Source organism: Nyctibius grandis, chromosome 5 (genome assembly GCF_013368605.1).
Source record: "Nyctibius grandis isolate bNycGra1 chromosome 5, bNycGra1.pri, whole genome shotgun sequence".
Taxonomy (NCBI): Eukaryota; Metazoa; Chordata; class Aves; order Nyctibiiformes; family Nyctibiidae; genus Nyctibius; species Nyctibius grandis.
This window is the reverse complement of record NC_090662.1, coordinates 36833312-36854109: the sequence shown is the minus strand read 5'-3', so window position 1 is coordinate 36854109 and position 20798 is coordinate 36833312. Positions and strand designations below refer to the sequence as shown.

The 20798-nt window shown below is 36.5% G+C and overlaps 1 protein-coding gene across 1 annotated transcript in view; it reads left to right on the top strand.

The window, feature by feature from the left end:
* Positions 1-557: 557 nt before the first annotated feature.
* SCAF11 (SR-related CTD associated factor 11) overlaps positions 558-20798 on the top strand; it is a 45673-nt gene continuing 25432 nt past the window's right edge. Inside the window, 5 exon segments of the mRNA XM_068401386.1 lie at positions 558-623; positions 7645-7723; positions 8569-8723; positions 17949-18026; positions 19732-19826. Coding sequence (XP_068257487.1) covers positions 576-623; positions 7645-7723; positions 8569-8723; positions 17949-18026; positions 19732-19826 — 455 coding nt within the window. The 5' untranslated portion in view covers positions 558-575.

Here is a 20798-nt window from a genome sequence, read left to right as displayed (position 1 = left end):
TCACCTCTCCATGAGCTTCCTCACAAAATGGGGCTCAGCCTTGTTTGATAGCATGGTGAGAACTGATGTATGTAGGGAAACATTCTTCAGTGTGTTTTTGACAAAAAGAATTAATATCCCTTTGATGCTTTAACTGTGTTGATCAAATATCATACCTTTTCTGGCTTGTGGAAGTATCAGTCTTTATGTGGATTGTCCCAGTAGTTATGTGGATGCTCATGATTCTGATGAGCAAGTCAGCCCTTGCATGGGTGTCATCTTGGCGCGGGGGTGTGTGTGTGTGTTATAAGTGTTTCACAAACCTTGGTGCCTTGTGTCATCTTAAGTTATCTACTACTTAAGACTGATAAAATGCCTCACTCTTTGTGGTGGTTTCTTGGGATGGGATTTGAAATTTTGCAGAAGACTCTGATACCTTTATTATCAGTTGAATTTTAGCAAAAGACTTTTGAGTTTGTCATTTTGTTACTGCTTGGTTTCTAGTGCTAATGGTGCTTCTGTAACCTACATCCTTATTTTTCTTTATTACTAGGTAAAAACCAATGAGAACTCGTTACTTTGGGAAGGAAAGGAACATGAAGGCTGGTAGATCAGGGAGCCAGTGGCATGACTGGGATTCTGAGGTAAAGGGATGCTTGTCCCATGCACGAGTTTCCCAGTACAGAGAGAGATGGGAAGTTCCTTAATAGATACCTGTTGGTGATAGTCATATTTGTTACTGTCTTCAGTCTCTTGTATGCATCAGTCTGTTAGATTTTGGGTTTCTTTTGGCTTTGATAATAACTCTTAGTTAAGAGCATTAAATTGGTGTTATGCTGTTAGAGGTATTAACAGTCAAGTACAAGTTTTGTCATATAAGTATGGTGCCCTTTTTTCAAGATGGTACTCTGGTTTAGTTCTGTGTTATACTGAAGCTTTATGGATAGTGACTTTTCTGAGTAGAGCTAGAACACAGTTACTCACCCTTACACGTATGAATAACATGATGAATAAAGTATTCTTCAGTCAGTGTTAGTAATTGTAGAATACTAAAGAAACTTGTGGATCAGCATGGCTTGTCAAGGCACAGATACATGAAATAGTACTGCTGACATTGTTTGGCTGCCTTCTTTTACTGTCCAGTAAACTGAAGTGTTTTAAATGCTAGACACTAGAGTTCAATCTGATTTGTAGCAGCACTTCAACACGTAACATTCTGTAAAAGACAGTGTGTCCCCCACAGTTTATAGAATTTTCTCAAATATAAGGTCTTATAAAATTATGTGTTTCTTACTGCCCTGATGTTTTCCTATGTCTTGCAGGTGCTTTTTTATTAAACTTCCATGAGAAACACTGCCTACTCCCTTGACTTAACATGAAAAGGTCTGTATGGCAGGTTTTAGGGCAGTTTATGATTATAAGCTGTATACAGGAAGGAGATTGCCTTGTGTGTGTGTCCACTGTAAGGTTCTAAATCTTCCTTGAAACTCTTGGCTCTTCAGGTAGTCAGACAGGTTACTAGATGATAATCGCTGCATCTGAGCCACTGCAGCAGTTCCTCAAGCTGTATTTGCACATTTCCATTGAGTTCTGTGTGCCTTCCTTGCTTTTAGGAGGCAGCTATGATGTTGTCCTGTACACTTCTGTGAGTGCTGACTGGACATGACTGTTGAGTGTCCACAACTGCTATTCAGTTTGTTATTGTTGAGGTGGCCACAAAAATGAAAGCATTGAATCTAGCAGGGATGTAGCTGTAGCCATGGCATCTTCAATGTAAGTATGCTTGTCAGTGTCTTCCTGCTACACTGTGGAAAAAGAAATCCTGGGGAGGATATCCACTGTGTTGTTTTGGGGTTGTTTTTCTTTTGTGTAAGAAAGGGGAAAGTCGGCGGAAGGCAGTGTACTGTTTAGGATGGTATAATTCTAGCCATTTGGCTTTGATAGTTTTATCCTGTGACTTTACCTTGCGTTTTCATGGACTTGGCAGGTAATCTCAGTACTGCTATGTCCTTGAAGGGGGGCAGTTTGACAACACAGTCTTAGCTATTCTAGCACCTTGCCACTGCCAAAAGGACCAATCCTGTTTTATGTCTTCCCTTCCTCATTCTGTCACTTGCAGTTTCTTTGGTACACGCGTGGCTCTTAGCTGTGTCTTCTCACCATTGCTACTGGTGAGCGATAGAGCTGCTTCTTTTGGTGGCAGCAAGCTGTTAGATTAGATTAGCTCTCCTGGGTAATTGCATCCTTAGAGGGTTTGGAAAGAGTCTTTGAATCAGCAGTGTCTCCTTGCCTAAATAGCACTGATTCTTTCCAGGACACTGGATCTACATGAATAGGCTTAAACCACCTATAGAAAAACGTTTCTCTTTCTATTTCCCAAAGCATAGCACTGGTCTCTTTCTTTCTATTCATCTTTGCTGGTTCTATGGCATTCCATTTGGGAATGGAGACAAGGTGCAATTTGAGCATACAAAGAGTAAAGATCCTCTTTAAAAGCCCTCGTTTGAGTGTACCTGTTCTAATCTCACTAATGTTCTGGGCCATGAGATTTTACTACACAAAGGAGCAAATCCAGGATAAGTGCTTCCAGACCCCCAGTTTAGCCCTCATTTATTGGAGGGCAAACAACATTACTGAATTGTTACTTGAAACAAGTCTACCTTTCAGGCTCTTCTGACAAATGAAAAGTTTTTCCAAATAAAAAGCACTGTGAAGGTTCCTGATGTACTTTTGCAAATACCCAATAGTGTCTTTTTCCTTGTCTTGGACAATGTGTTGCGTTAGACTTAGCGATGCAAGTAGGTCAAAAGCTTTTCAAATGTTGAGCTGCTGTTAGAAATACTAAGTGCTTCTTCAGCCCATTTCCAAGATTGCACAGGTCTTCTAGCAAAAGTTTTCAAAATTTTCATCAGCAGCTGGACTTTTGCCCAGTAATGGTGCAGAGGTTATGGTGAGCCCATATGAGGAACTCCAGAGGACACCCTGTGTTTTGCCATTAAGTACTAAAAAAATCTGGTTTTGTAAAGGTGGTTAATTATAGGGATCTGTTTTCCTTAGAAGTGTCCTTGCTGAGGGAGAATCTTAAACCTCCTTACAAGGTTTCTTAAAGACCGTCAAAATGCATAGGGCAAAATAGAGTCCTACTTATTGCTGCCCCAAATTTTTATGGGAGTAAAGGCTGTTATTGTTGTTTTATTAAGCAAATAAACTCTGCACACTGAAGGTGCGGCTGACTGTTGTTTCATATTTGAAACTGATTGTTTCTTGAGTTAGTAAAGAAATCAAAACACAACTAACAGTGCTACAAATCCTTTTTAAAAGAAAATATTTTTAATAGAAACAGAACAGTCAGAATAAGTCACTACTGTCAGTATTGATGCAGCATGTATCTAAGAAGTTGAAAGATTAATTACAGATGTTTCCTAAGTTAAGTACGTTAAGGGAACAAGAATAAGCCAGTCTTGGACATCATTTTGCTCTTGCTTACTGGAGATCTTGTTGCACATGTTCTTGATTTCCATCCCCCTTTCCCATTGAACAAGTGTACTTCTGTGTAGATCGGTCTCTAGACCATTACTGTATTGGAGAAAGATTGTATTTAGCAGTTGCATTTTATTTACAGGGCATAAAGAACACTTGTAAAGACTTTGTCTTGTACTTAGTCAAAAAGGAGGCACGTGCTAATTTACTATGTCACTTATAATTAGACTACTATAAATTTTCATCTGATGATTTTTCTATGCCTATTTAATTTTAAGATTTTAATGTAAAAGATTTTAGTTCAGTAAGAAATTCAGTTGCATGACTTTGAACAGACCAAGTCTTTTCTTTCTGCATGCACAGTGAATTAGTGTTGAAATACGACTGTATTTTTAGCTTATGAATTGTATGAAGTAGTTTGTGTTAATATAAAAAGTAAATCACATGTATTTTTGTGATATAGAAAATTGTTTAGTGTGTAAATGGCACGTTATTTCAGTCTGCTTTATGGAGTTGTGGAGTACATCATGAAGCTACGTTCCTCAGCCAGACAGTGACGAGTCTGTTCCTATGTTTAAGCACTTTTGTTGGCAGATGTCTTTGGCATCTGCCTTCCATGAAGACAAGAACAGGAATTTCCTTTGAAGAATAACCTAGAAACTTAAATGTTTAACACCTTTAAAAATAACTGGGGAATGGCGTGGTAGTGTGTACTTGTGGTAATGTCCTTGTTCACTGTTTTCAGTTTAATATACTAGAGTATTCTCACCTTTTCTCAAATATGAAATTAAGTAAGGTATTTATCTTACAAAGTAATTCCACTGAAAACTGACAAGCACCAGAAAAGTACCATCTTGGCTGTAATGCTATGCTCTCTTTAGGCATTCTTAGAAAGTATTTTATCTATGGAGTTGGAGCGGGGGGTGTGATTTTGTTTTTTGTCAGCATTAACATAGTAGAGTGCTTGTTGCCGTCTTGTCAGGTGCTTTGCATGTGTGGGTCTTGGGGTATTTTCTAATATTCCACATCAACAACTGAATGATCGTAACTAAACTGTGTTGGTCATGAGTCAGTGGAAGCTGACATATGTAGTCTTTGGATATTAGCATTCTTCAAATACATATTAGCCTGATTGGACATGATTAGCCATGGATATGGACATAATATGATCTTCATGTGAGCTCATACAATTTGGTAACTGGGAGAATGACAAAAAAAATTATCTTCTTTGACTGTCTCCCCCCCAGCCAAGACTGGTTGTATGGCATGCAGCTGGAATGACAAAGTCTGAGAAATACTTCCAAATCATCTTGAAGTTTAAAAATATTTTGGGACAAATAAGAGTTCTGTTTTCTGTGCTGTTTACTCCTCCTAAATCACTATGTTCTCTTTTCCTGACTGTTTTTAGTTTTATAAATTTAACTACAGTCTTTAGTGTTAACTCTTCTGCTGTTCCAATGCCTGTGATGCCCCTTTTAAAGTAGGGGAGAAAATAGTCTTTCCAAAGTTAATTTGTTAAATAGTATGTAAATTTTGACGATTTTTTTTTACTTTATTTATGAATATTTATATTTCGGCAGTATTAAATACCTCTGCTGTGTTGTGCAAAATGCACAGTGTCAAACTGACAAAAAGTTATGCTGTGCAGAGATCTGTGAAAGGCATTAGCAGCTCTCAGTATCTGTTTAAGTAATAGGTGTGTGAGAAGAACGATGTAACACCGCGTGTTTTCAGTTGCTGCACATCTTGGATTTACTGATATGCTGTCAAAATTTTAGGATCTCTGTTTTTCTGATTATGGTAACTGTGCAAGAATTTCTGGGATGTCTTTGTGTCTAGAAAGAGTATAATGGAGAAAAGGTTACTTTTTCTGGGGAAAAACAAATCTGAATCTATTCTATTTCTGCAGTCTGCCTTAGTGAACTCAAGACCTCTGTTATAATAAGCATGAACTCTACAGCTACTGCTTAAGTTACAATTTGGTATCTAGATTGTGTCTATTTAAAGTCTTCTGTGTATGGATGCGGAGCGCAGAATTCTTGATCTTGTCTTTAAACTGTCTCAGCTGCGAGGTGTCCTGGGACTTTCAGGGTTGAGAGAGGTTTGAGCACAGCTCGTGGATTTTTCTGCTTCTGTAAAGCATTGCTGAGGTTTTGTTAAGACATAGAGCAGAAGGAATGTTCTTATGTTTTATATATAGAAGCATGTATACCACACACCACTGCATGATTTAAAACTTTTGGGGACCAAAGCCACTCTTGCAAATCAGAGTGAAAACAACAGACCTCGATCTCATATTTTAAGTTCAGATGTGGTTTTGGTGGCCTTACCTGTCCTAATTTGCAGATTTTGCTGGTTTAAGGCATTACATTTTTAAAGCAGCAGTTTGGCTTTTGTTGGTTTTCGTCTTGCCTGGCCTGCAAAGGATAATAAGGTGGTGGTCTAGTCAGTGGTTGTTCTGCTAACAGAACTTGAATACAACTTAGGGCATTGGCTGCAACACAGTCTGTATTAATATTAGTGCTAGGAACTGCTCTACAGTTGATGCAATATATCCTAATGATATCTTTTTAAGTCATTTTTTATATCAAAATAGGATAGCAGTGTAGGGGGAAAATTCATTTATAGCTAGGTTTTTGTTTCCTTCTCCTTTCCCTTTTCCCCCACCCTTAGTTGAACTGATTCACATGTTCCTTTGGGGGGATTAAAAAGTAGTTTCTAATGGGAACATTGAAGCAATTTAGAATTCTAATTACAGATTTCTAATTAGTTTCACAGTTTTGACCATTTCTTTAATGAACTGTCTGTGCCCAAGACTCACAGATCAGAGTCCTGCTTTCTTGGATTGCCTAAGAAAGTGAGAAGTATGTTACGTGACGTGTATCTGTGGGAGTGTTTCTTTTCTCAGTAAAAAGAAATGATCATTAAAACACTTGCTGCTGCTAAGATCAAGCAATAAAGATTTGTTTGGAAGGAAAGTTTTGGGAGGCAAATGCTGTCTCTCCCCCTCCTCGATATCCAGGTGGTAAAGGGAAACTAGTGTGGTTTGTAAGTGAAATAGGAGGCAGTTTAGTTGAGGAGTGTGATTGTAGTGTTCTCAGCTCTGTCCTGCTGCTTTTTCTAGCAAAGGCATTAAAGAGTAAGGGGTTTGAAACCTCAGTCGGTTTGCTTCAGGTTTGAATGCTTAAGTAAGTGGTCTTGGTAATTTCTGATTTCTTCAATCTCTTGTGAAGTTTTAATTTGTCCTTTTAAATGATAATAATTTTTAAAGCTTTATGTAGTTCCGAAGAAAACTGCTGGTCCCTCTAGGGCTATTGGGTTGGAGCTTTAGGTGCTTATACCATCTCTGATGTGACTACAGGAGTTTGAAATGCAGGCGATTCAGTCCTTGGTGTAGATAACTTTTTTTTCAAGTGTGTTTCGTTCTGTATGTAGTAGGTAAGCCTCCAAAGAACATATGCTTGCTTTTTCTTATACGAGGTCAAATTCTTTCAACCTATATGACTTAGATCAGAAGGGTGTTCTCTATCCATGTTATTCTTATTTCATGCACTCCTTTGCAGAACAGTTAAAAGGTGGATCCTCCCCATTTATGATACTCCACTGCACCTGTGCTTGTGACCGATCTCTTGTTTGGTGATATATCTTTCCCTATATTTTTTGAGTGCCAATAGTTCTAACGGTCTGACAAAAGCAAGAAGCAAGCAAATGCAAGCTGCTCTCATTTTTCTCACTTGCCACTCCTACAGTGATGCTAGGTGTGGAAAGGAACTAACTCTTCTGGTGCTTGTGTGTTTAGTTTTGTTGCTTCAACCGTTTGTGAAGGGCAATTTGCAGCTGTTAGTTACTGCAGTGTTAGGTGGGGTGGTTTGCATAGAAACTTAGCAATGCATTTAACTTTTAAAAATAAAAGCACCATTGGTGGTCTTAAAACACTGCAAAAACTTTGCATTTGTTAAAAACAATTTTCAAGCTGGAAGTATCAGTTGCTAGACAGCATTAATGATGCTCATAAATTGCAAACAGATTGTAAATTATCTGTATCTAACTCTTAATCTGTTTCCACTCTACAATGGTATAATGAAACAGAGAGCACTGGAGACCACTCACTGAATCCATAGTGGTCATTTTTATTTTCAAATTGCAATCTAAATGAACTGTGTAAACTGTTTCTATGTTTTCCAGACTACATTTTTTAGGAAGATGAAGAACAGAAAGCAATGTATTCCAGATCCTGAGGGTCAGAAGCATGAAGGCATGGAAGGTAAAGTCTGTGTGTGTGAAAATATTCAGGTATATTGTTCAGGTTCAAGCTGTGAAGGTTAGATTTTACATTTGCTCTCAATTAGTATGCTTCTTGTTTTGAAAGAAGTTGTGTAAACATAACCACTATCTCAGCAGAATATTTTTCTTTGGCCTATGAGGTCCCCAAATCCTTTCCTGTCTCTTCTGTTTTTCCCTTGTTGACTTCTAGTAGCAGAACAAAAATGGAGACAGCAATTGTTATTCAGAAAAAATAATAAATTTAGAGTAAAATTCCTTGAACAAAAGTTCTTGCATTTTTATATTCTGAAAACAATTTCTAACTTTAACAAAATCGGGAGCATTTTGTATTTAATGTACATGATTATGTAAATATTTGAGGATGTTCAGATTCAAATAGTTCTAAGACTGGAAAACTAAAATAAAGGTGGACCATGTGTATATAAGATAGTGAATATTGAATGTGCTGGTCTAATTTATTTCATAGAGAGAGTGAGCAAACATCTGAGGAGAAGGAACTCGTGAGAACAATGTCTAAATGAGTACATGGCCAATAAGAAACAGTGTGATGCTTTCTATATTTAAATAGCAATAGAGGTAACTTTCCTTTGTTTTAATGGCAAATATTAGTACAGTAGTCTATGAAATATGTTGTGTAGTATTTTTCACCTGAAATACATTCTTTTAACTACTCTGGCCAGCGTCTTGACTGCATTAGACCTGAAAATTTGATTAACTTGCCTTTAACTACAGAAAATTGTATCCTATTGCCTTATTATTTAAGTCTAGGAAGACTTTGTTTCAAAAACTGTCAAAAATTCTAAGTGTCAATGTTAACAATACCAGGTGAAGAAAATGAAGAAAGCTGTTCCTGTTCTGCTTTATTACATGATGGTGACACATGCCCCATCTGTCTGAACTGCCTTCTAGAACAAGAGATTGGCTTTCCTGAGAACTGCAGTCATACCTTCTGCATGACTTGTATTCTTAAATGGGCTGAGGTAAGACTGAGAACCAAGGTGTGTGTTTATTTTTCAGTGAAATCTATTGCATCTAATAGCTGCAGATTTTTTTTTTTTGTTAAAGAAAACAAGTTATGCATTCTGACTTTGCAGAGAAGTGTTTCAATGACCAGTTTATAGATAGATCGTAGGAAACTTTCTCCTTAATGCAATAAAGTACTTTGTGTTTTCTTTCACTAGACATCCTGACTTACTAATGGTTACTAGAGATTAGGGATCAGTAAAAAATGGTGTTGGCTGTTTGGAAGATCAGACAGTGTTATGTACATGTGGTAATATTGCAGTGCCATTAGCTTAATCTTATTTTGTTATCCCTTATCCCTTATGCTGTTTGTCATAGTGTCAACTCTTAGGGCTGGGACCAATGTGTTTTCGTGTTAGTCCACAAAATGAGTCTGATAAAACTTGAGTTTTTTAACTCTGAAGATAATTCAGCTAGAAGGTTTGGTGCTATTCTGAATTAAAATTTTTCATTTTAATTATGGCTATTACTTCATCTGTGTCAATACCTTTGTAGATAGTTCTTGAACCTTAAAGAAAAATAATTTGTTGAACAAATTCTTGATGATCTTGTTCTATTTAGTCCCTTTTTCCTCACATATGTCCTGTAATCATTGCAATAAGGCTTTGGTATCTTTACCTTTCCTGTAACCTTTTCAATTGTCAATATAAAACACTAAATTAGAATTGCTTTATACTGTATTGGGGGGGTGCTCAAATGAGATGCTGCTCTTTGTCCTGCTTCTATGTGCTTGAATTGGTTGCTCATTGTAGGAGAGACCACTACTTCGTTTCTTCGCAATAACTTTCTTTTGAAGTAAATGATGATTTTGGTTTCAGTATATCTTTTAGAAGGTTGGTATCACTTACAATATACTTATTTATGTATTATTTTTCACTTACTATATTTTTAACCTTAATTTTTGTGATATATTCATTATTCAAGGCAGACAGTAACATAAATCACTTCTTTCTGAAGATTTTGTATGAACTTCAGAGTATTAAAAAAATGTTATTAGATAAAACTTGCTTTAGATTCACAAACCAGATAATAAACGAAGTTTCCTGTTGCCATATTTTCTGTTTTGCAAATGATTAATTGCAGTGCTTTTACTTATAAGGGAACAGCAAATTCTCATCCACAATTTTATCGTTACTTCTTTAGCTGGTTGTTGTAATGGCAGCTGAAAGGCAATAAATACTGACATGCACAGGGAAGCAGTACAGTAGATGGAGGGCTTGCTGCTGGATTTGAGTTTGTTCACATTGTCTAACAGATGCTTTTAAACCCAATGAGGAAGGGAAATTTTCTTGATTTAAAGATGCAAATGAATGATACTGTATTTTTCTTGTCATGTTGGGGCTTTTTGGCACAAATTACTATCCAAATAGAATTAAAGCAACTTCAGCTCTTGAGAGTTTACAGGTGAAGTAGGTGTGATGCCATAAAAATCGTGGGGAGGTTGTTTTTAAAGCTATGTAAGTCTTCTACTGCTTCTTTCCATTAGTGACATCTGATGGGTAAAACCAGCCGCCCTCCTTTTGTGAGGATACTTGACAGTCGGACATGTTGAGTTCATGGAACTGCGTTGCCTACTCTAGTAGTTTTAATTAAAAGTAAAAGGAAAAAAAAAAGTGTTGAAAACTGGCTGACATGTTCAGAAGCTTCAGCTGTGAGAAGCAGATGAGATTTTGTAGCTTGGAATGATAAAAGCATAAGCACTTGGCCATTTGAGGCATGCTGATGCCATGTGGCTTTTGTGTCCAATATTAATAGTTAATAAGTAAATGTTTTTGTTCTCTTTTGAGAAGTGTTGCATAGGTTTAGGTTTCTCTGCTACTTCTTGGTTGATTATAACTAACGAAACCTAATTGATCAACAAGCAGTCAAATTTAGGTCTCACTGAATAATGAAGATATAACAATTACCTGCTCTTTACAAAATATGCTACTAGATTCTGTTTAAAGATTAAGTATTTTTATTGGGTATAAATAAATTGGTTTTAAAAGCACAGTTTTCCTGTTTCAGTGCTGGAGAGTGACAAAATTGAGAATAAGATTATTGAGCGAAATCTTAAAAAGAAAAAAAAAAAAGCCTAATGTTCACATTACTTGACGTGCTCTTTTGTGTATCCACAGTTATGCTCTATACACTTAAAGGCTTTGCCAGCAGTCTGTGTTCAAGTTGGATATTTCCTCTATCTTTCTGTGTTGCATTTGGACTTCAAAATATAACAGGAGCAACTACTTCTTTAAACCGTTGTTTTCAAATTGTACATACTCATTGTTCATCTGAGAGTTTATGGCTTTTATATATAACTGCATAGATTGTAATTAAAACCAGGGTAGTTCAGGCAGACAGTAAGAATTTGTTTAGCATTCTGCTCCCTCTTCTATCTATGGGAGACTTTCAACATTGCAGCTGCAGTTAAGCGTCCTGTACCAGCAGGTTTTCTGTCTGCAAGCAGCAGCCATAACACTTTCAAGACCTTGCTTTTAAGAAGAGAATATAGATAGATAGGTATGCACTTAAAAGCAATATATAAAAATTGCTTTTCGGTTAGTATTTTCTGGTTCAGTTCACGAAGGGCTAAAAAGGGGTAGGAAATTTGCCACACAACATCTAATATATTAGATCCTGATGGCTAAATCTGAGCATTTAGTTTCAAAATTCAGTAGCATTACAGTTGGATCAGTGCTGTGTTTGCTTTCCCTTTGAGGAAAGGTGTCCAACTCCTAAAATTAAAATCAGGGGAGCAGAGCAGAATCCCCACTAAGAAACTAGTCTTCGAATTAACTTTTAAAAAATGTCCATTAAATTGTTCTACTCTCTTTGGCTATGTTTACTGTAGTTAATTGCGGCATCCAAGAGCATTGCTGTGCACTAAATTCAGTTGCCTACACTATTAAGCTCTCCTATACTAGAAGACTCTCATCTTGTGTGCCTTTGGCCATGCTAACCAGTGCTCTCCCAAGAACTGCTGGGCAGCCCTGGGCAGGCAGACTGTTGGGGACTGTTTTCAGCAGGCAGGCAAAGATTAATGTGAATGTCATTCATGCTGTGCTAGCTGTCAGCTGCTTCTGTAAACCGATGTGTAATTTACTAATGGAGACTTTCAAGCTTGAGACTTTGTATTTTAGTGAGGCTATGTTGGAAGATCATAAAAAGTAAAAGACACTAAATCTGGAGCTGAGGTTATTGGACACCCTTCAATGGGAGTGCTGAAGGATAGTGTAAGTGAAGGGTTGCTTTCAGTATAAAGAACATGTACATGGTAACACTATTCTGCCCACATAACAAAGAGGGAGCTTTGGCTATTGCTCTGTGTGTAGAAAAAAGAGGGGGGGAGGGACCAGTAACAAAAACCACAAAAAACCCTGTCTAGAGTCTTCAAACACCATTGGTACTGTTGCGTTACACCAAGGGAAGTAATAATTACTTTATATGTTTCTCTTGTCTGTAATACCACTAGGAGATTAAAACTAGTTGGGTCAAAACTATAAATTAAACGGGTTTTTTTTCTGGTATGCTCATGTTTTGTATTTCAGTTGGTAAGCACGTATGTTCTAGTTTATGATAATCAGTTCTGAAAACATTTAAGTAAAGCTAACGTGAAAGGAGGTTAACCTAGGTATCTATGGCAAGCAGATACGCAAAGTAGCCAAAACCACCTCAGCTAAGACAACTGCTTTAGCAGCAATGGTATCTTGCCTGCATGCATTAGAGGAAAACTCTTTACTTTTTTGTATTCTATTCAAAGAAAACAGTCTTAAATTAGAGGAGATAAATAGTTACCCTGCTTTACTGTAAGCTTTTTAACTTACCTGCTGTTCTTCAGAGTGCTAGTAAATATACTGACGATTTCTATCCTTGCTCTTCTATTAATTCCTCTTATGAACCATGATGAGAGAAGAGTGCTAAAGAAAAGATTCAGTGTGTTGTCTGCATTATTGCAGTGATTGTGTAAGAGACTGATTTCAGTGACCCTCCCCTACTAAGCTTAGATCTCTTGGTATCTGCACCTGGTTTCCCGTATTCATTTTTCCTCATCTGGAGGATTTGGAAGTGGAGTACATTCAGCTGTAAATTCTCCAAACCATTGGGGCATATTTGGGTGAGCCCTGTGGAGCATCAGTGGTTGACTTAATAAAACTAAGCAGTTGGCGCAAAGAGCTGTCTTGCGTTAGGTTTCTAGTGGATGTTCTGTTCTTGTAATAATAATTTCCTTTGTGCTGGCATAAGGTTTGGATCATTGATTATGTCGAGTGTACTGCACGTGCATGTTCTTCTGAGGGTAAAAGGGAGTTACCTGTATGGTAACTGGAATTCTTAATGTGTATTTTTTCTGATCTGGATTTCTTTTGTCCTAAAAGGAACTTACTAGGAAGGAATCAGCTTATGTGGCAACAAGCTGCACAGTGGCCTGCGGTACAGAGCTCTGCAGGCAGGGTTAGGGTTACGTTCACAAACCAAATATGCAGTGTGTTCAAAGAAACACTAAACCTAAAATCCAACAATAAAAAACCTTCTTGTTCAATTGTGTCCAAGGTAATGCATATGTGGACAATGCATCTGAGAACTGCTGCACAGAAAAGCTGTATTAATCAAATTCTTTCAGAAAATCTAGACTTTAGATACCTTTTTTCAAATTACATTTGTCTTTGTGGTATACAGTTCTTGGCATATTTCTGTACTTAAGCAGGGTGGTTGGACACATTGACCTCCAGAGGTCCCTTCCAGCCTTAACCATTTTGTGATTCTGTGATTTATCAGGCATGTTCATGTGGCAACTGATGAATGTTAATGTTGTTAAAGTGCAGTGCAAAAGGCTGAGTGTTTTTGAGTTTGACTTCAATTCTTCCAATAATGCAGTGTCAAAGGAAGTACAATGACACATACAGTATCGTTCTTATCATAGAATTCACAGATCCTTACAAATAATGAACCATTTCGTCCTTACCTAAAGACACCCACCATTCCAATAGAACTTGTCAACACTTCATGGAAATTTTGGATTGGAAGTTAAGGGCTAGCCAACTGTATGATGTAGGTAGAGAGAAGACAGCGGTTTAGATTATGTAACTAGATAGTCTGTTTATTAGCTTTTGAGACTAGAATCTCTGTTCTTATGCACTCAGTATCTTTACTATCTATGAATGCTATTTCAAAAAAAAACCAAACTAACATCTCCTGTCAGAAATAATGCTTTCCTGAAGTATAGCTACAAAAACTTTAAATATACTTGCTTTTTTTAAGTAGAGTAAAAAAAAAAGTCATCCTGAGTTTTTACATGCTTCTAGAAAATAGTTTATTTCCTGATGTCTTCCTCCTTTTCTTTCATCAAAATGTGGAGAGGTGTTTCTCGCTACATGTGTTTTTACAGGCTCCCTTTGCACTGAAGTTGGAGGTGGAATTGTGGGCTTTTTAGCGTACTATTATTACTAGGTGGAGTGAAGTATACAGACATTACTTTTACAATCTAAACCTCACCTTTAAGCCTGAATTTAGTTATGAGAATCTGGTATTATTTGTGTTGCTTAACAGGTTCTCTAATAAAGACGCAGTAAAGAGTGCAGGACCATGTTTCTTTTTGGATCGGCTTTTCAATACAGTAGTTGGAGAACAGACTTTATTATGGGCCACTTGAAGAGAAAAAAAAACTATAGGGGAAGAGATTTACTGCAGCAACTTTAATTCTATACTCACATCCTGTTACTACTTGTTATGAAACCTCGTAACATGGAACTTGATGAGATGGGGATATCTGCCAAAGTTATTTTATCAGCCAAATATGTTTTGGGCTTAGCTTGCACCTATTTGTGTACCTTCCTGAAAATTCCCAGCTGGAATATAGTAACTGCTTCAGCCTTTTGCCTACTTCACTCTGTTCAAATGCTGTTTGAAGTGATGCAGTTAAAATAAGGGACACTTACTCCTTGAGTTTAGAGATCACAGTTCTGTGGTGCTGTAGCAGTTGCAGGAATATTGAACATAAGGTTATGTCTGTGGAGCTAAACCAAGATTTTTCTGGAGGGGCATCAAAAACAAATAAAATACTATGAACTGAGATTTTGGAAAACTTAAAAACAGCATGCACATGCTCATGGATAGCTTTTCAGAGGTTGCAGACTTTGTGAATGCTTACATGTTTTATGAAGAGAATTCTCCAAATATCACAGGATAGGTGAAAGAATTAATCACTGCAGAGTTACCAGTTTTAACATGAAAACAATGAGTAATTTCATGTGGAAGGTAAAACAGTCAAAGACATTTTGAAGTGTGCTGAGCTACTATTCTGTGTTTTTCCAAGTAAAGCACTGTTGGGAAGAAAAGCAAAGCAACTCACAAATACCAGCTGTGAGGTTCTAATGATTTTGATGATTATATTAAATACTACATGCTCTGCTTTTTTAAACAGCTATGTTAAAGGAAGATATTGTATGAAGCTGTAGTTCTTCTAAGGTTGTGACGCATCCCACACTCGTCCTCCCTTGTGCACAATAAAAGTGATAGCTGCTGCTTGGAGTCATTCCATCTCAATGGCTTCTTTCTTGTTTTAAATATTTTTCCCCCAAAAGGACAGTGTACATTCTCTGTTACTTATGGTGCTATCTGAACAGAAGCCTCAGAAGAGAAGAATTGCTAACTTGCCTTGAATGAAAGAAGACTCAATGCCTTTGGTTACTGAACCATATTCTCAAAACAGAGAGATGAGTAAAAGGCCACCATTCCTCATGATTGCTTCTTGTAAAAATGTCGTCAACTTTTTTTACCTCACTCCTTTCTGTAGCAGCACAAATTCAGTCTTGCTGTTGGGAAAAGGGACAGGGGAAATTTTTTTTCTTCCATTTCCACTTAAAAATCTTGTTCTTATGTGTTAGCAGGCAGATGAGAGCTGATGGATGTTTAGACAAAAGTGTTATATAGATGAAGCTTTCCTCAGGGCTACCCAACAGTTTTACTGCAGTGGGAGGCATGGGGGTGCACATGGGACTGTCCTGTCCTTACTAGAATTTCTCTTTAAGACTTGTTGCGAACTATCAGATAATGCTAGGGCTATGAAAAGCAACTGAGTAGGAGTGGAAAGAGCATCTGCTGTTTCTGAACATGTCTGAACCCAATGGTAGCTTTTGATTCTTCCAGAATGTTTTCTTCTTTTTCTACTACTGTGTATAACTGTATGTAATTGTTAAACATTTGTTTGGAAGAACTGAACATAAAACAGTGAACATTTTTCTAGTGGAGCGAAAACGCTTGTCATTTGGGTTGCTGCTAGAAACACTTAGTATTCTATGATGCTTCATTGCAATGAATAAACATAACTTACTGTGACTTAAACTTGGGAACATAACTCAATATTAATGTGTAAATTTAATGTAGAAACATTTTATTCTTGGAAAAACTTACTTTTCAGCTAATGTAAATCCTCAAATGAGACTGAAAACGACTAGGAAAATTAACTTCCTCCTACCTGTCTTTGACAGTCTGGTATATCTAAGAATCAAAGTATCACCTTGAAGTTTGCAGCTGATTCAACAGTTGCAATGCTTTGCATACTATCAAATATCCCAATTGAATAATACACTACTATGTTACTGTGGGTCAGCTTTATGTTGACTGCAGGACAAAAACAGTCTTCATGATCTGAGTCCTTAGGGAAGTGGCTTAATTAGCCAATATGGTTTTCTTAACCAAGGCCATGACACTGCTGGGAACAATGGTATCCCCCAACAGGGGGAAGTTTTTAGTTAGGATAAAATATCAGAGCATCAGAAGGAGACGTAATGGCTTTAACTTACGTTCTTGTTCAACAACTTGTTCATGAAACTACCCCTGGGGTTTTTTGGTCTTTTTTATTCAGTCTAACTTTGTTCTGTCTACTTCAATTGAAATCAGAAGCTGCCTGAATGCTTGAGGTTTGGGGGCTGTGTAGGTGAAAAAGAAGCTGAGCGCTCTTTGAAATTGAGAAAAGAACAGAATCAACTGGAAAATGAAAGGCCCCAATGAAAAGACAAGGATGAAATTCACCACTGAATTTAAGGGCAGAGTTCATATACAAGTTTCTCATAGCTGCTTATGCAATTCTGATACTGCATCTTGCTTGCATAAATAAAAATTGTAATACCCTGATAGTTCTCTTAAGGGCAGAAATTGCATGCCTCTTAAGGGCATGCGATTCATATACTGGTTCTTGTTCAGTGGATGAATTAGGGCTGGAGGCTGGGTGTGGCGGTTGTTTTTTCTTTGTTTTAGAAGAGTTCTGAGCTGAGCCTGTGAAGGCCAATGGAATGAAGCAGGGGGACAAGATGACAAAAAAACAAACCAAACAAAGAAAACCCACGAAATCCCCCCACACTAAACATGTATATGTAATTAAAATGAATAAACAGTTCTCTAGCAACAAAAACTAGTATCTAATATGGATTTCTCTGAAAGTTGATTCACTACGTGATCCAGTTGAGTGGAGCTTTGGTTGAAACTTCCCTGTTCCATGGTTAATAAGATTTTGTTGTTCTCTCTGTGTGTGTGCATATTATCTGATGTAGTGCAGCCTCAATAAGAGGGCATTTAGGTGCTTGAGGAAAAAACAGTAAATCTGTGTTTCCACCAAACTGTAGGGTAAAATAACCTTCAGTTCCATTCTCTTGCAAACTGATTTGTAAAACTTCAGTTGTCTTAAATGTGGGAATCTCTTCTCTTTGCTGACTGAAAAAAAAGAGATGTAGTGTAGTCAAATAGATACACAAGATGAGGGAAGGTGTTACCCTGTTTGCTGTTGGTCTTCCCAGTTTTATGTTTTGTGGAGGACATGACCCAAAAAACTTCCTGTCAAAAAGAACATGAAGAAATAAAACAGTAGAACAATAAGAAATAAAAAGGACATTTGTGTATTGGTATAAAAACAGAGTTAGCTAGGAGGGATTAAAAAATGTAGCAAACTTGATGTAAAATGCTTTTCCTTTTTTGAACACAACTTCTGAGTTACATTATTGTTTGCTTTAGATCCTCCCCTAAGGAGAAATCTGGGGGAGGGTCTGAAACAAAATACTGAGTGTATGGATAATGAGTGCAAATACATTCTTAATGTGAACAAGTTGTAATTGTGTGTATTTCTGTAAGCTACTATAATAGCGAAGAAAAGTATAGAAAACTGAGACTTCTAACTTATTACAAATTTTGTAATAAGAAACATAATTTTTCAGACACAAGCTTCATGTCCTATTGATCGCAGACCATTTCAAGCAGTATGCAGGCTTGATCCATTAGAAAAGCAGATAAAGGTAAGTTCAAGACTTATTTTCTTAAATAATTTCAGTTGTAGGGACACCCAGGTTATGCTACAGCCTTTTATTCAAGCATCTGTGTCAAATAAGCTTTCCTAATGAAATAATTACTGCTTTAATGTTTCTATTACATGTTTGAAGCTAGGAATTATTCTTAATTATTTTTTCAAAGCAAGTGTTTACAGTAATAATCATCACAAAGCTGCTATTGCTACTTTATGGTATCTTTGAGCATTCGTGATATATCCAAGAATAGAAGTATTGTAATTGGTCTCAAAGTGTCTTTAACTAGCTTCTGTAAACAAGTGCTGTATTGATTAGCATGCAATCTTGCCTTTTTTTTTTTTAATTCAGATGAATCTTGTATGTTCACAGCCTGCAATTTTCAGACAAAAATACATGAAGGCAAGAGGAATCAATTAATGCTAAGCCTTGTTCAACCTAAATTTCTGAATTTTTTTCATCTTTCAACTCTTCTGAATAATACTGCTGTGGAGAGTAGTTTATCAAGTAGGAAAATAACACTTGATTCTGATAGATGATCTTGAAAATGTATGTACAAAGATGCTGATAATTCTGTGTACATTTTTCAAATTCTGTGGTGAAATTATGGTTATAAGTAATTCCTAAGCTGTTGGCTTTGCACTTTGCTGCATTTAGAAAACAGGCTCCCATTTTTTATGCTTCTAGAGGCCCAGGTAGTCAACTTCAAAGGAACCAGACTGACAGCTGCAGATACTTCCTTCTCATAGAAAACCATGCTACCATATTTTATCTTATTTATTTCGAAAGAATCAAGGAAGTAGCCGAAAGAAGATAAACTGAAATTTTCGTTTGGAAGAATGTAAACGCTGTATCAAAATATAGTTTGAAAGGTTCTTTCTTTGTAGAACTGCAGTGTAAACAGGTGGGTAGAGAACAAGGGTCCTGCTCTGAAAAAGAGCCACTGGAGCAGTAGGGATGGATAGAATGTGTACCGAGAAATGCTGACATGGTGGTCACTATTAGCAGGGGCACTATCAGGACATTGGCAGCTTTCCCTTTGTGATATTCAGAACTAGAATGCTAATAGTTTAAGGAGTTGCATATAAAGCCAAGATTCTAGAATGAGGAAATACAAAATATCTAATGCAAGCAATTGCAGTGTATCCATTGAAGTAACTTCATAGTATGTAATAAAAAGTTGTATTAATTTCTTAGAATTTTGAATATGTGGGAAAAACCCAATGTTATATAAAATCAATAAGTTATTTTATTCTAGAGGAAAATCAGGTGGTTTTTAATTATGAGGAAGCATTTGAAATTGAGTGCTAGTTCAGCATTTGCCCAAGCTGAACCTTGTGTATTCAGATCAACCAGTTTAGTTTAAAAAACTTCGCTTCCAGATTCTCAATGGAAGGTAGTACATAGCTTTGAGATACTTGCCATGGCAGTCTCAATGTTCAGGGATTTTTTGTCTTGTGGAATTAGTATGCATCTCTAGCATAGCCAATATACATATCGAGGTGGTTTTTTTTCCATTTCATGAAAAACAAACAAAAAAAAAATCTGCAAACTCTGAGATTAAAGAAGTAATGATTTGAAACGGTTTTGAGTCCTTGTTTGAGCTTATTTTCTCTGTAGAACTTACCAGGCTTTGAATCTATTTAAAGCCCATGTGTACTGACATTCTAGATTGGATTGAGTTTATTTTTCAATGCAGGTTCAGGTTAAAAAAGAACTAAGGGGGAAAGAAGAGGAAAACTGTGCCTGCATTAAGGGAAGATATAGCCATGTGAAGATGAGGAGTTTTGTGAGGTTGGTTGTCCATGTAATTTCAAGCATTCTAATTGAAATATTCAAAGTATATAAAATCAACTGTTTTAAAGTGTACACTCTGGAAAATTTTTAAAAATTAAGTTTGTTTTAAAATAAACTATTTTCCGTCAGTGGTAGTTTAGCTTTACTTTTATCACTGATGTAATTCCCACTTGAATACTTAGAATAGTAAACAAGAGGTAAGGAGCAACATATTTCTTGCATTGAGCTCTGTGAAAGTTGCATTTTTCAAGCAATTCTGACAGATTTCTTATTCATTTGAATTAAGATTTTATGGCTAGATCATATTTTAACAATATAAATCTTTTTCTTTGCTTATCTAAACAGACATCCCCTTTCTTGCATAAGCATTAATGGTATTCCTCTTTTATATAAAACATAGTTATAGTCAAGAACTGATTTTATTCTTGTGAGTTTGATAGGGAGCTGTGGAAATACCATTCCTGTTTTGAGAAGCTTTATTTTGTCACATTTGCTGCATTGTATGAGGGGAAGCTCAGAATTACACGGGCCAATTTCACTAAATAGTGGTAATCTAAAGTCAGCGTTTAATGGAATATATGGTATATACAGAGTTCTTGAGATTGAATTTGAAGCAGATTTCACTACAGAAAAGATAACTGGAAGTAAATTCCCTTTTTTGGCTCTTATTAGAAAATAAATAAGATTGATCTTTCCACCTCACTGTTCTGAATCACCATTGCCTTTGATATTTTTCAAAGTATTTATGCAAGTGGGTTATAACATCTTTCCCATGTTGCCATGAAATCAAGCAAAATTAAGCATGCAGATTTAATAGAGGATATTAACTTTTGTTGTTTAAATAGGTTTTCTTTTTTTCTATCTGTAAGCTTTTTGAAGCACTGTGGTTTTTAATATATGGAAGATGATATACATGATGCAAGTTCAGGTTTTAATAGCAGTCAGAACTTCGTTTATGTGCGCAAAATA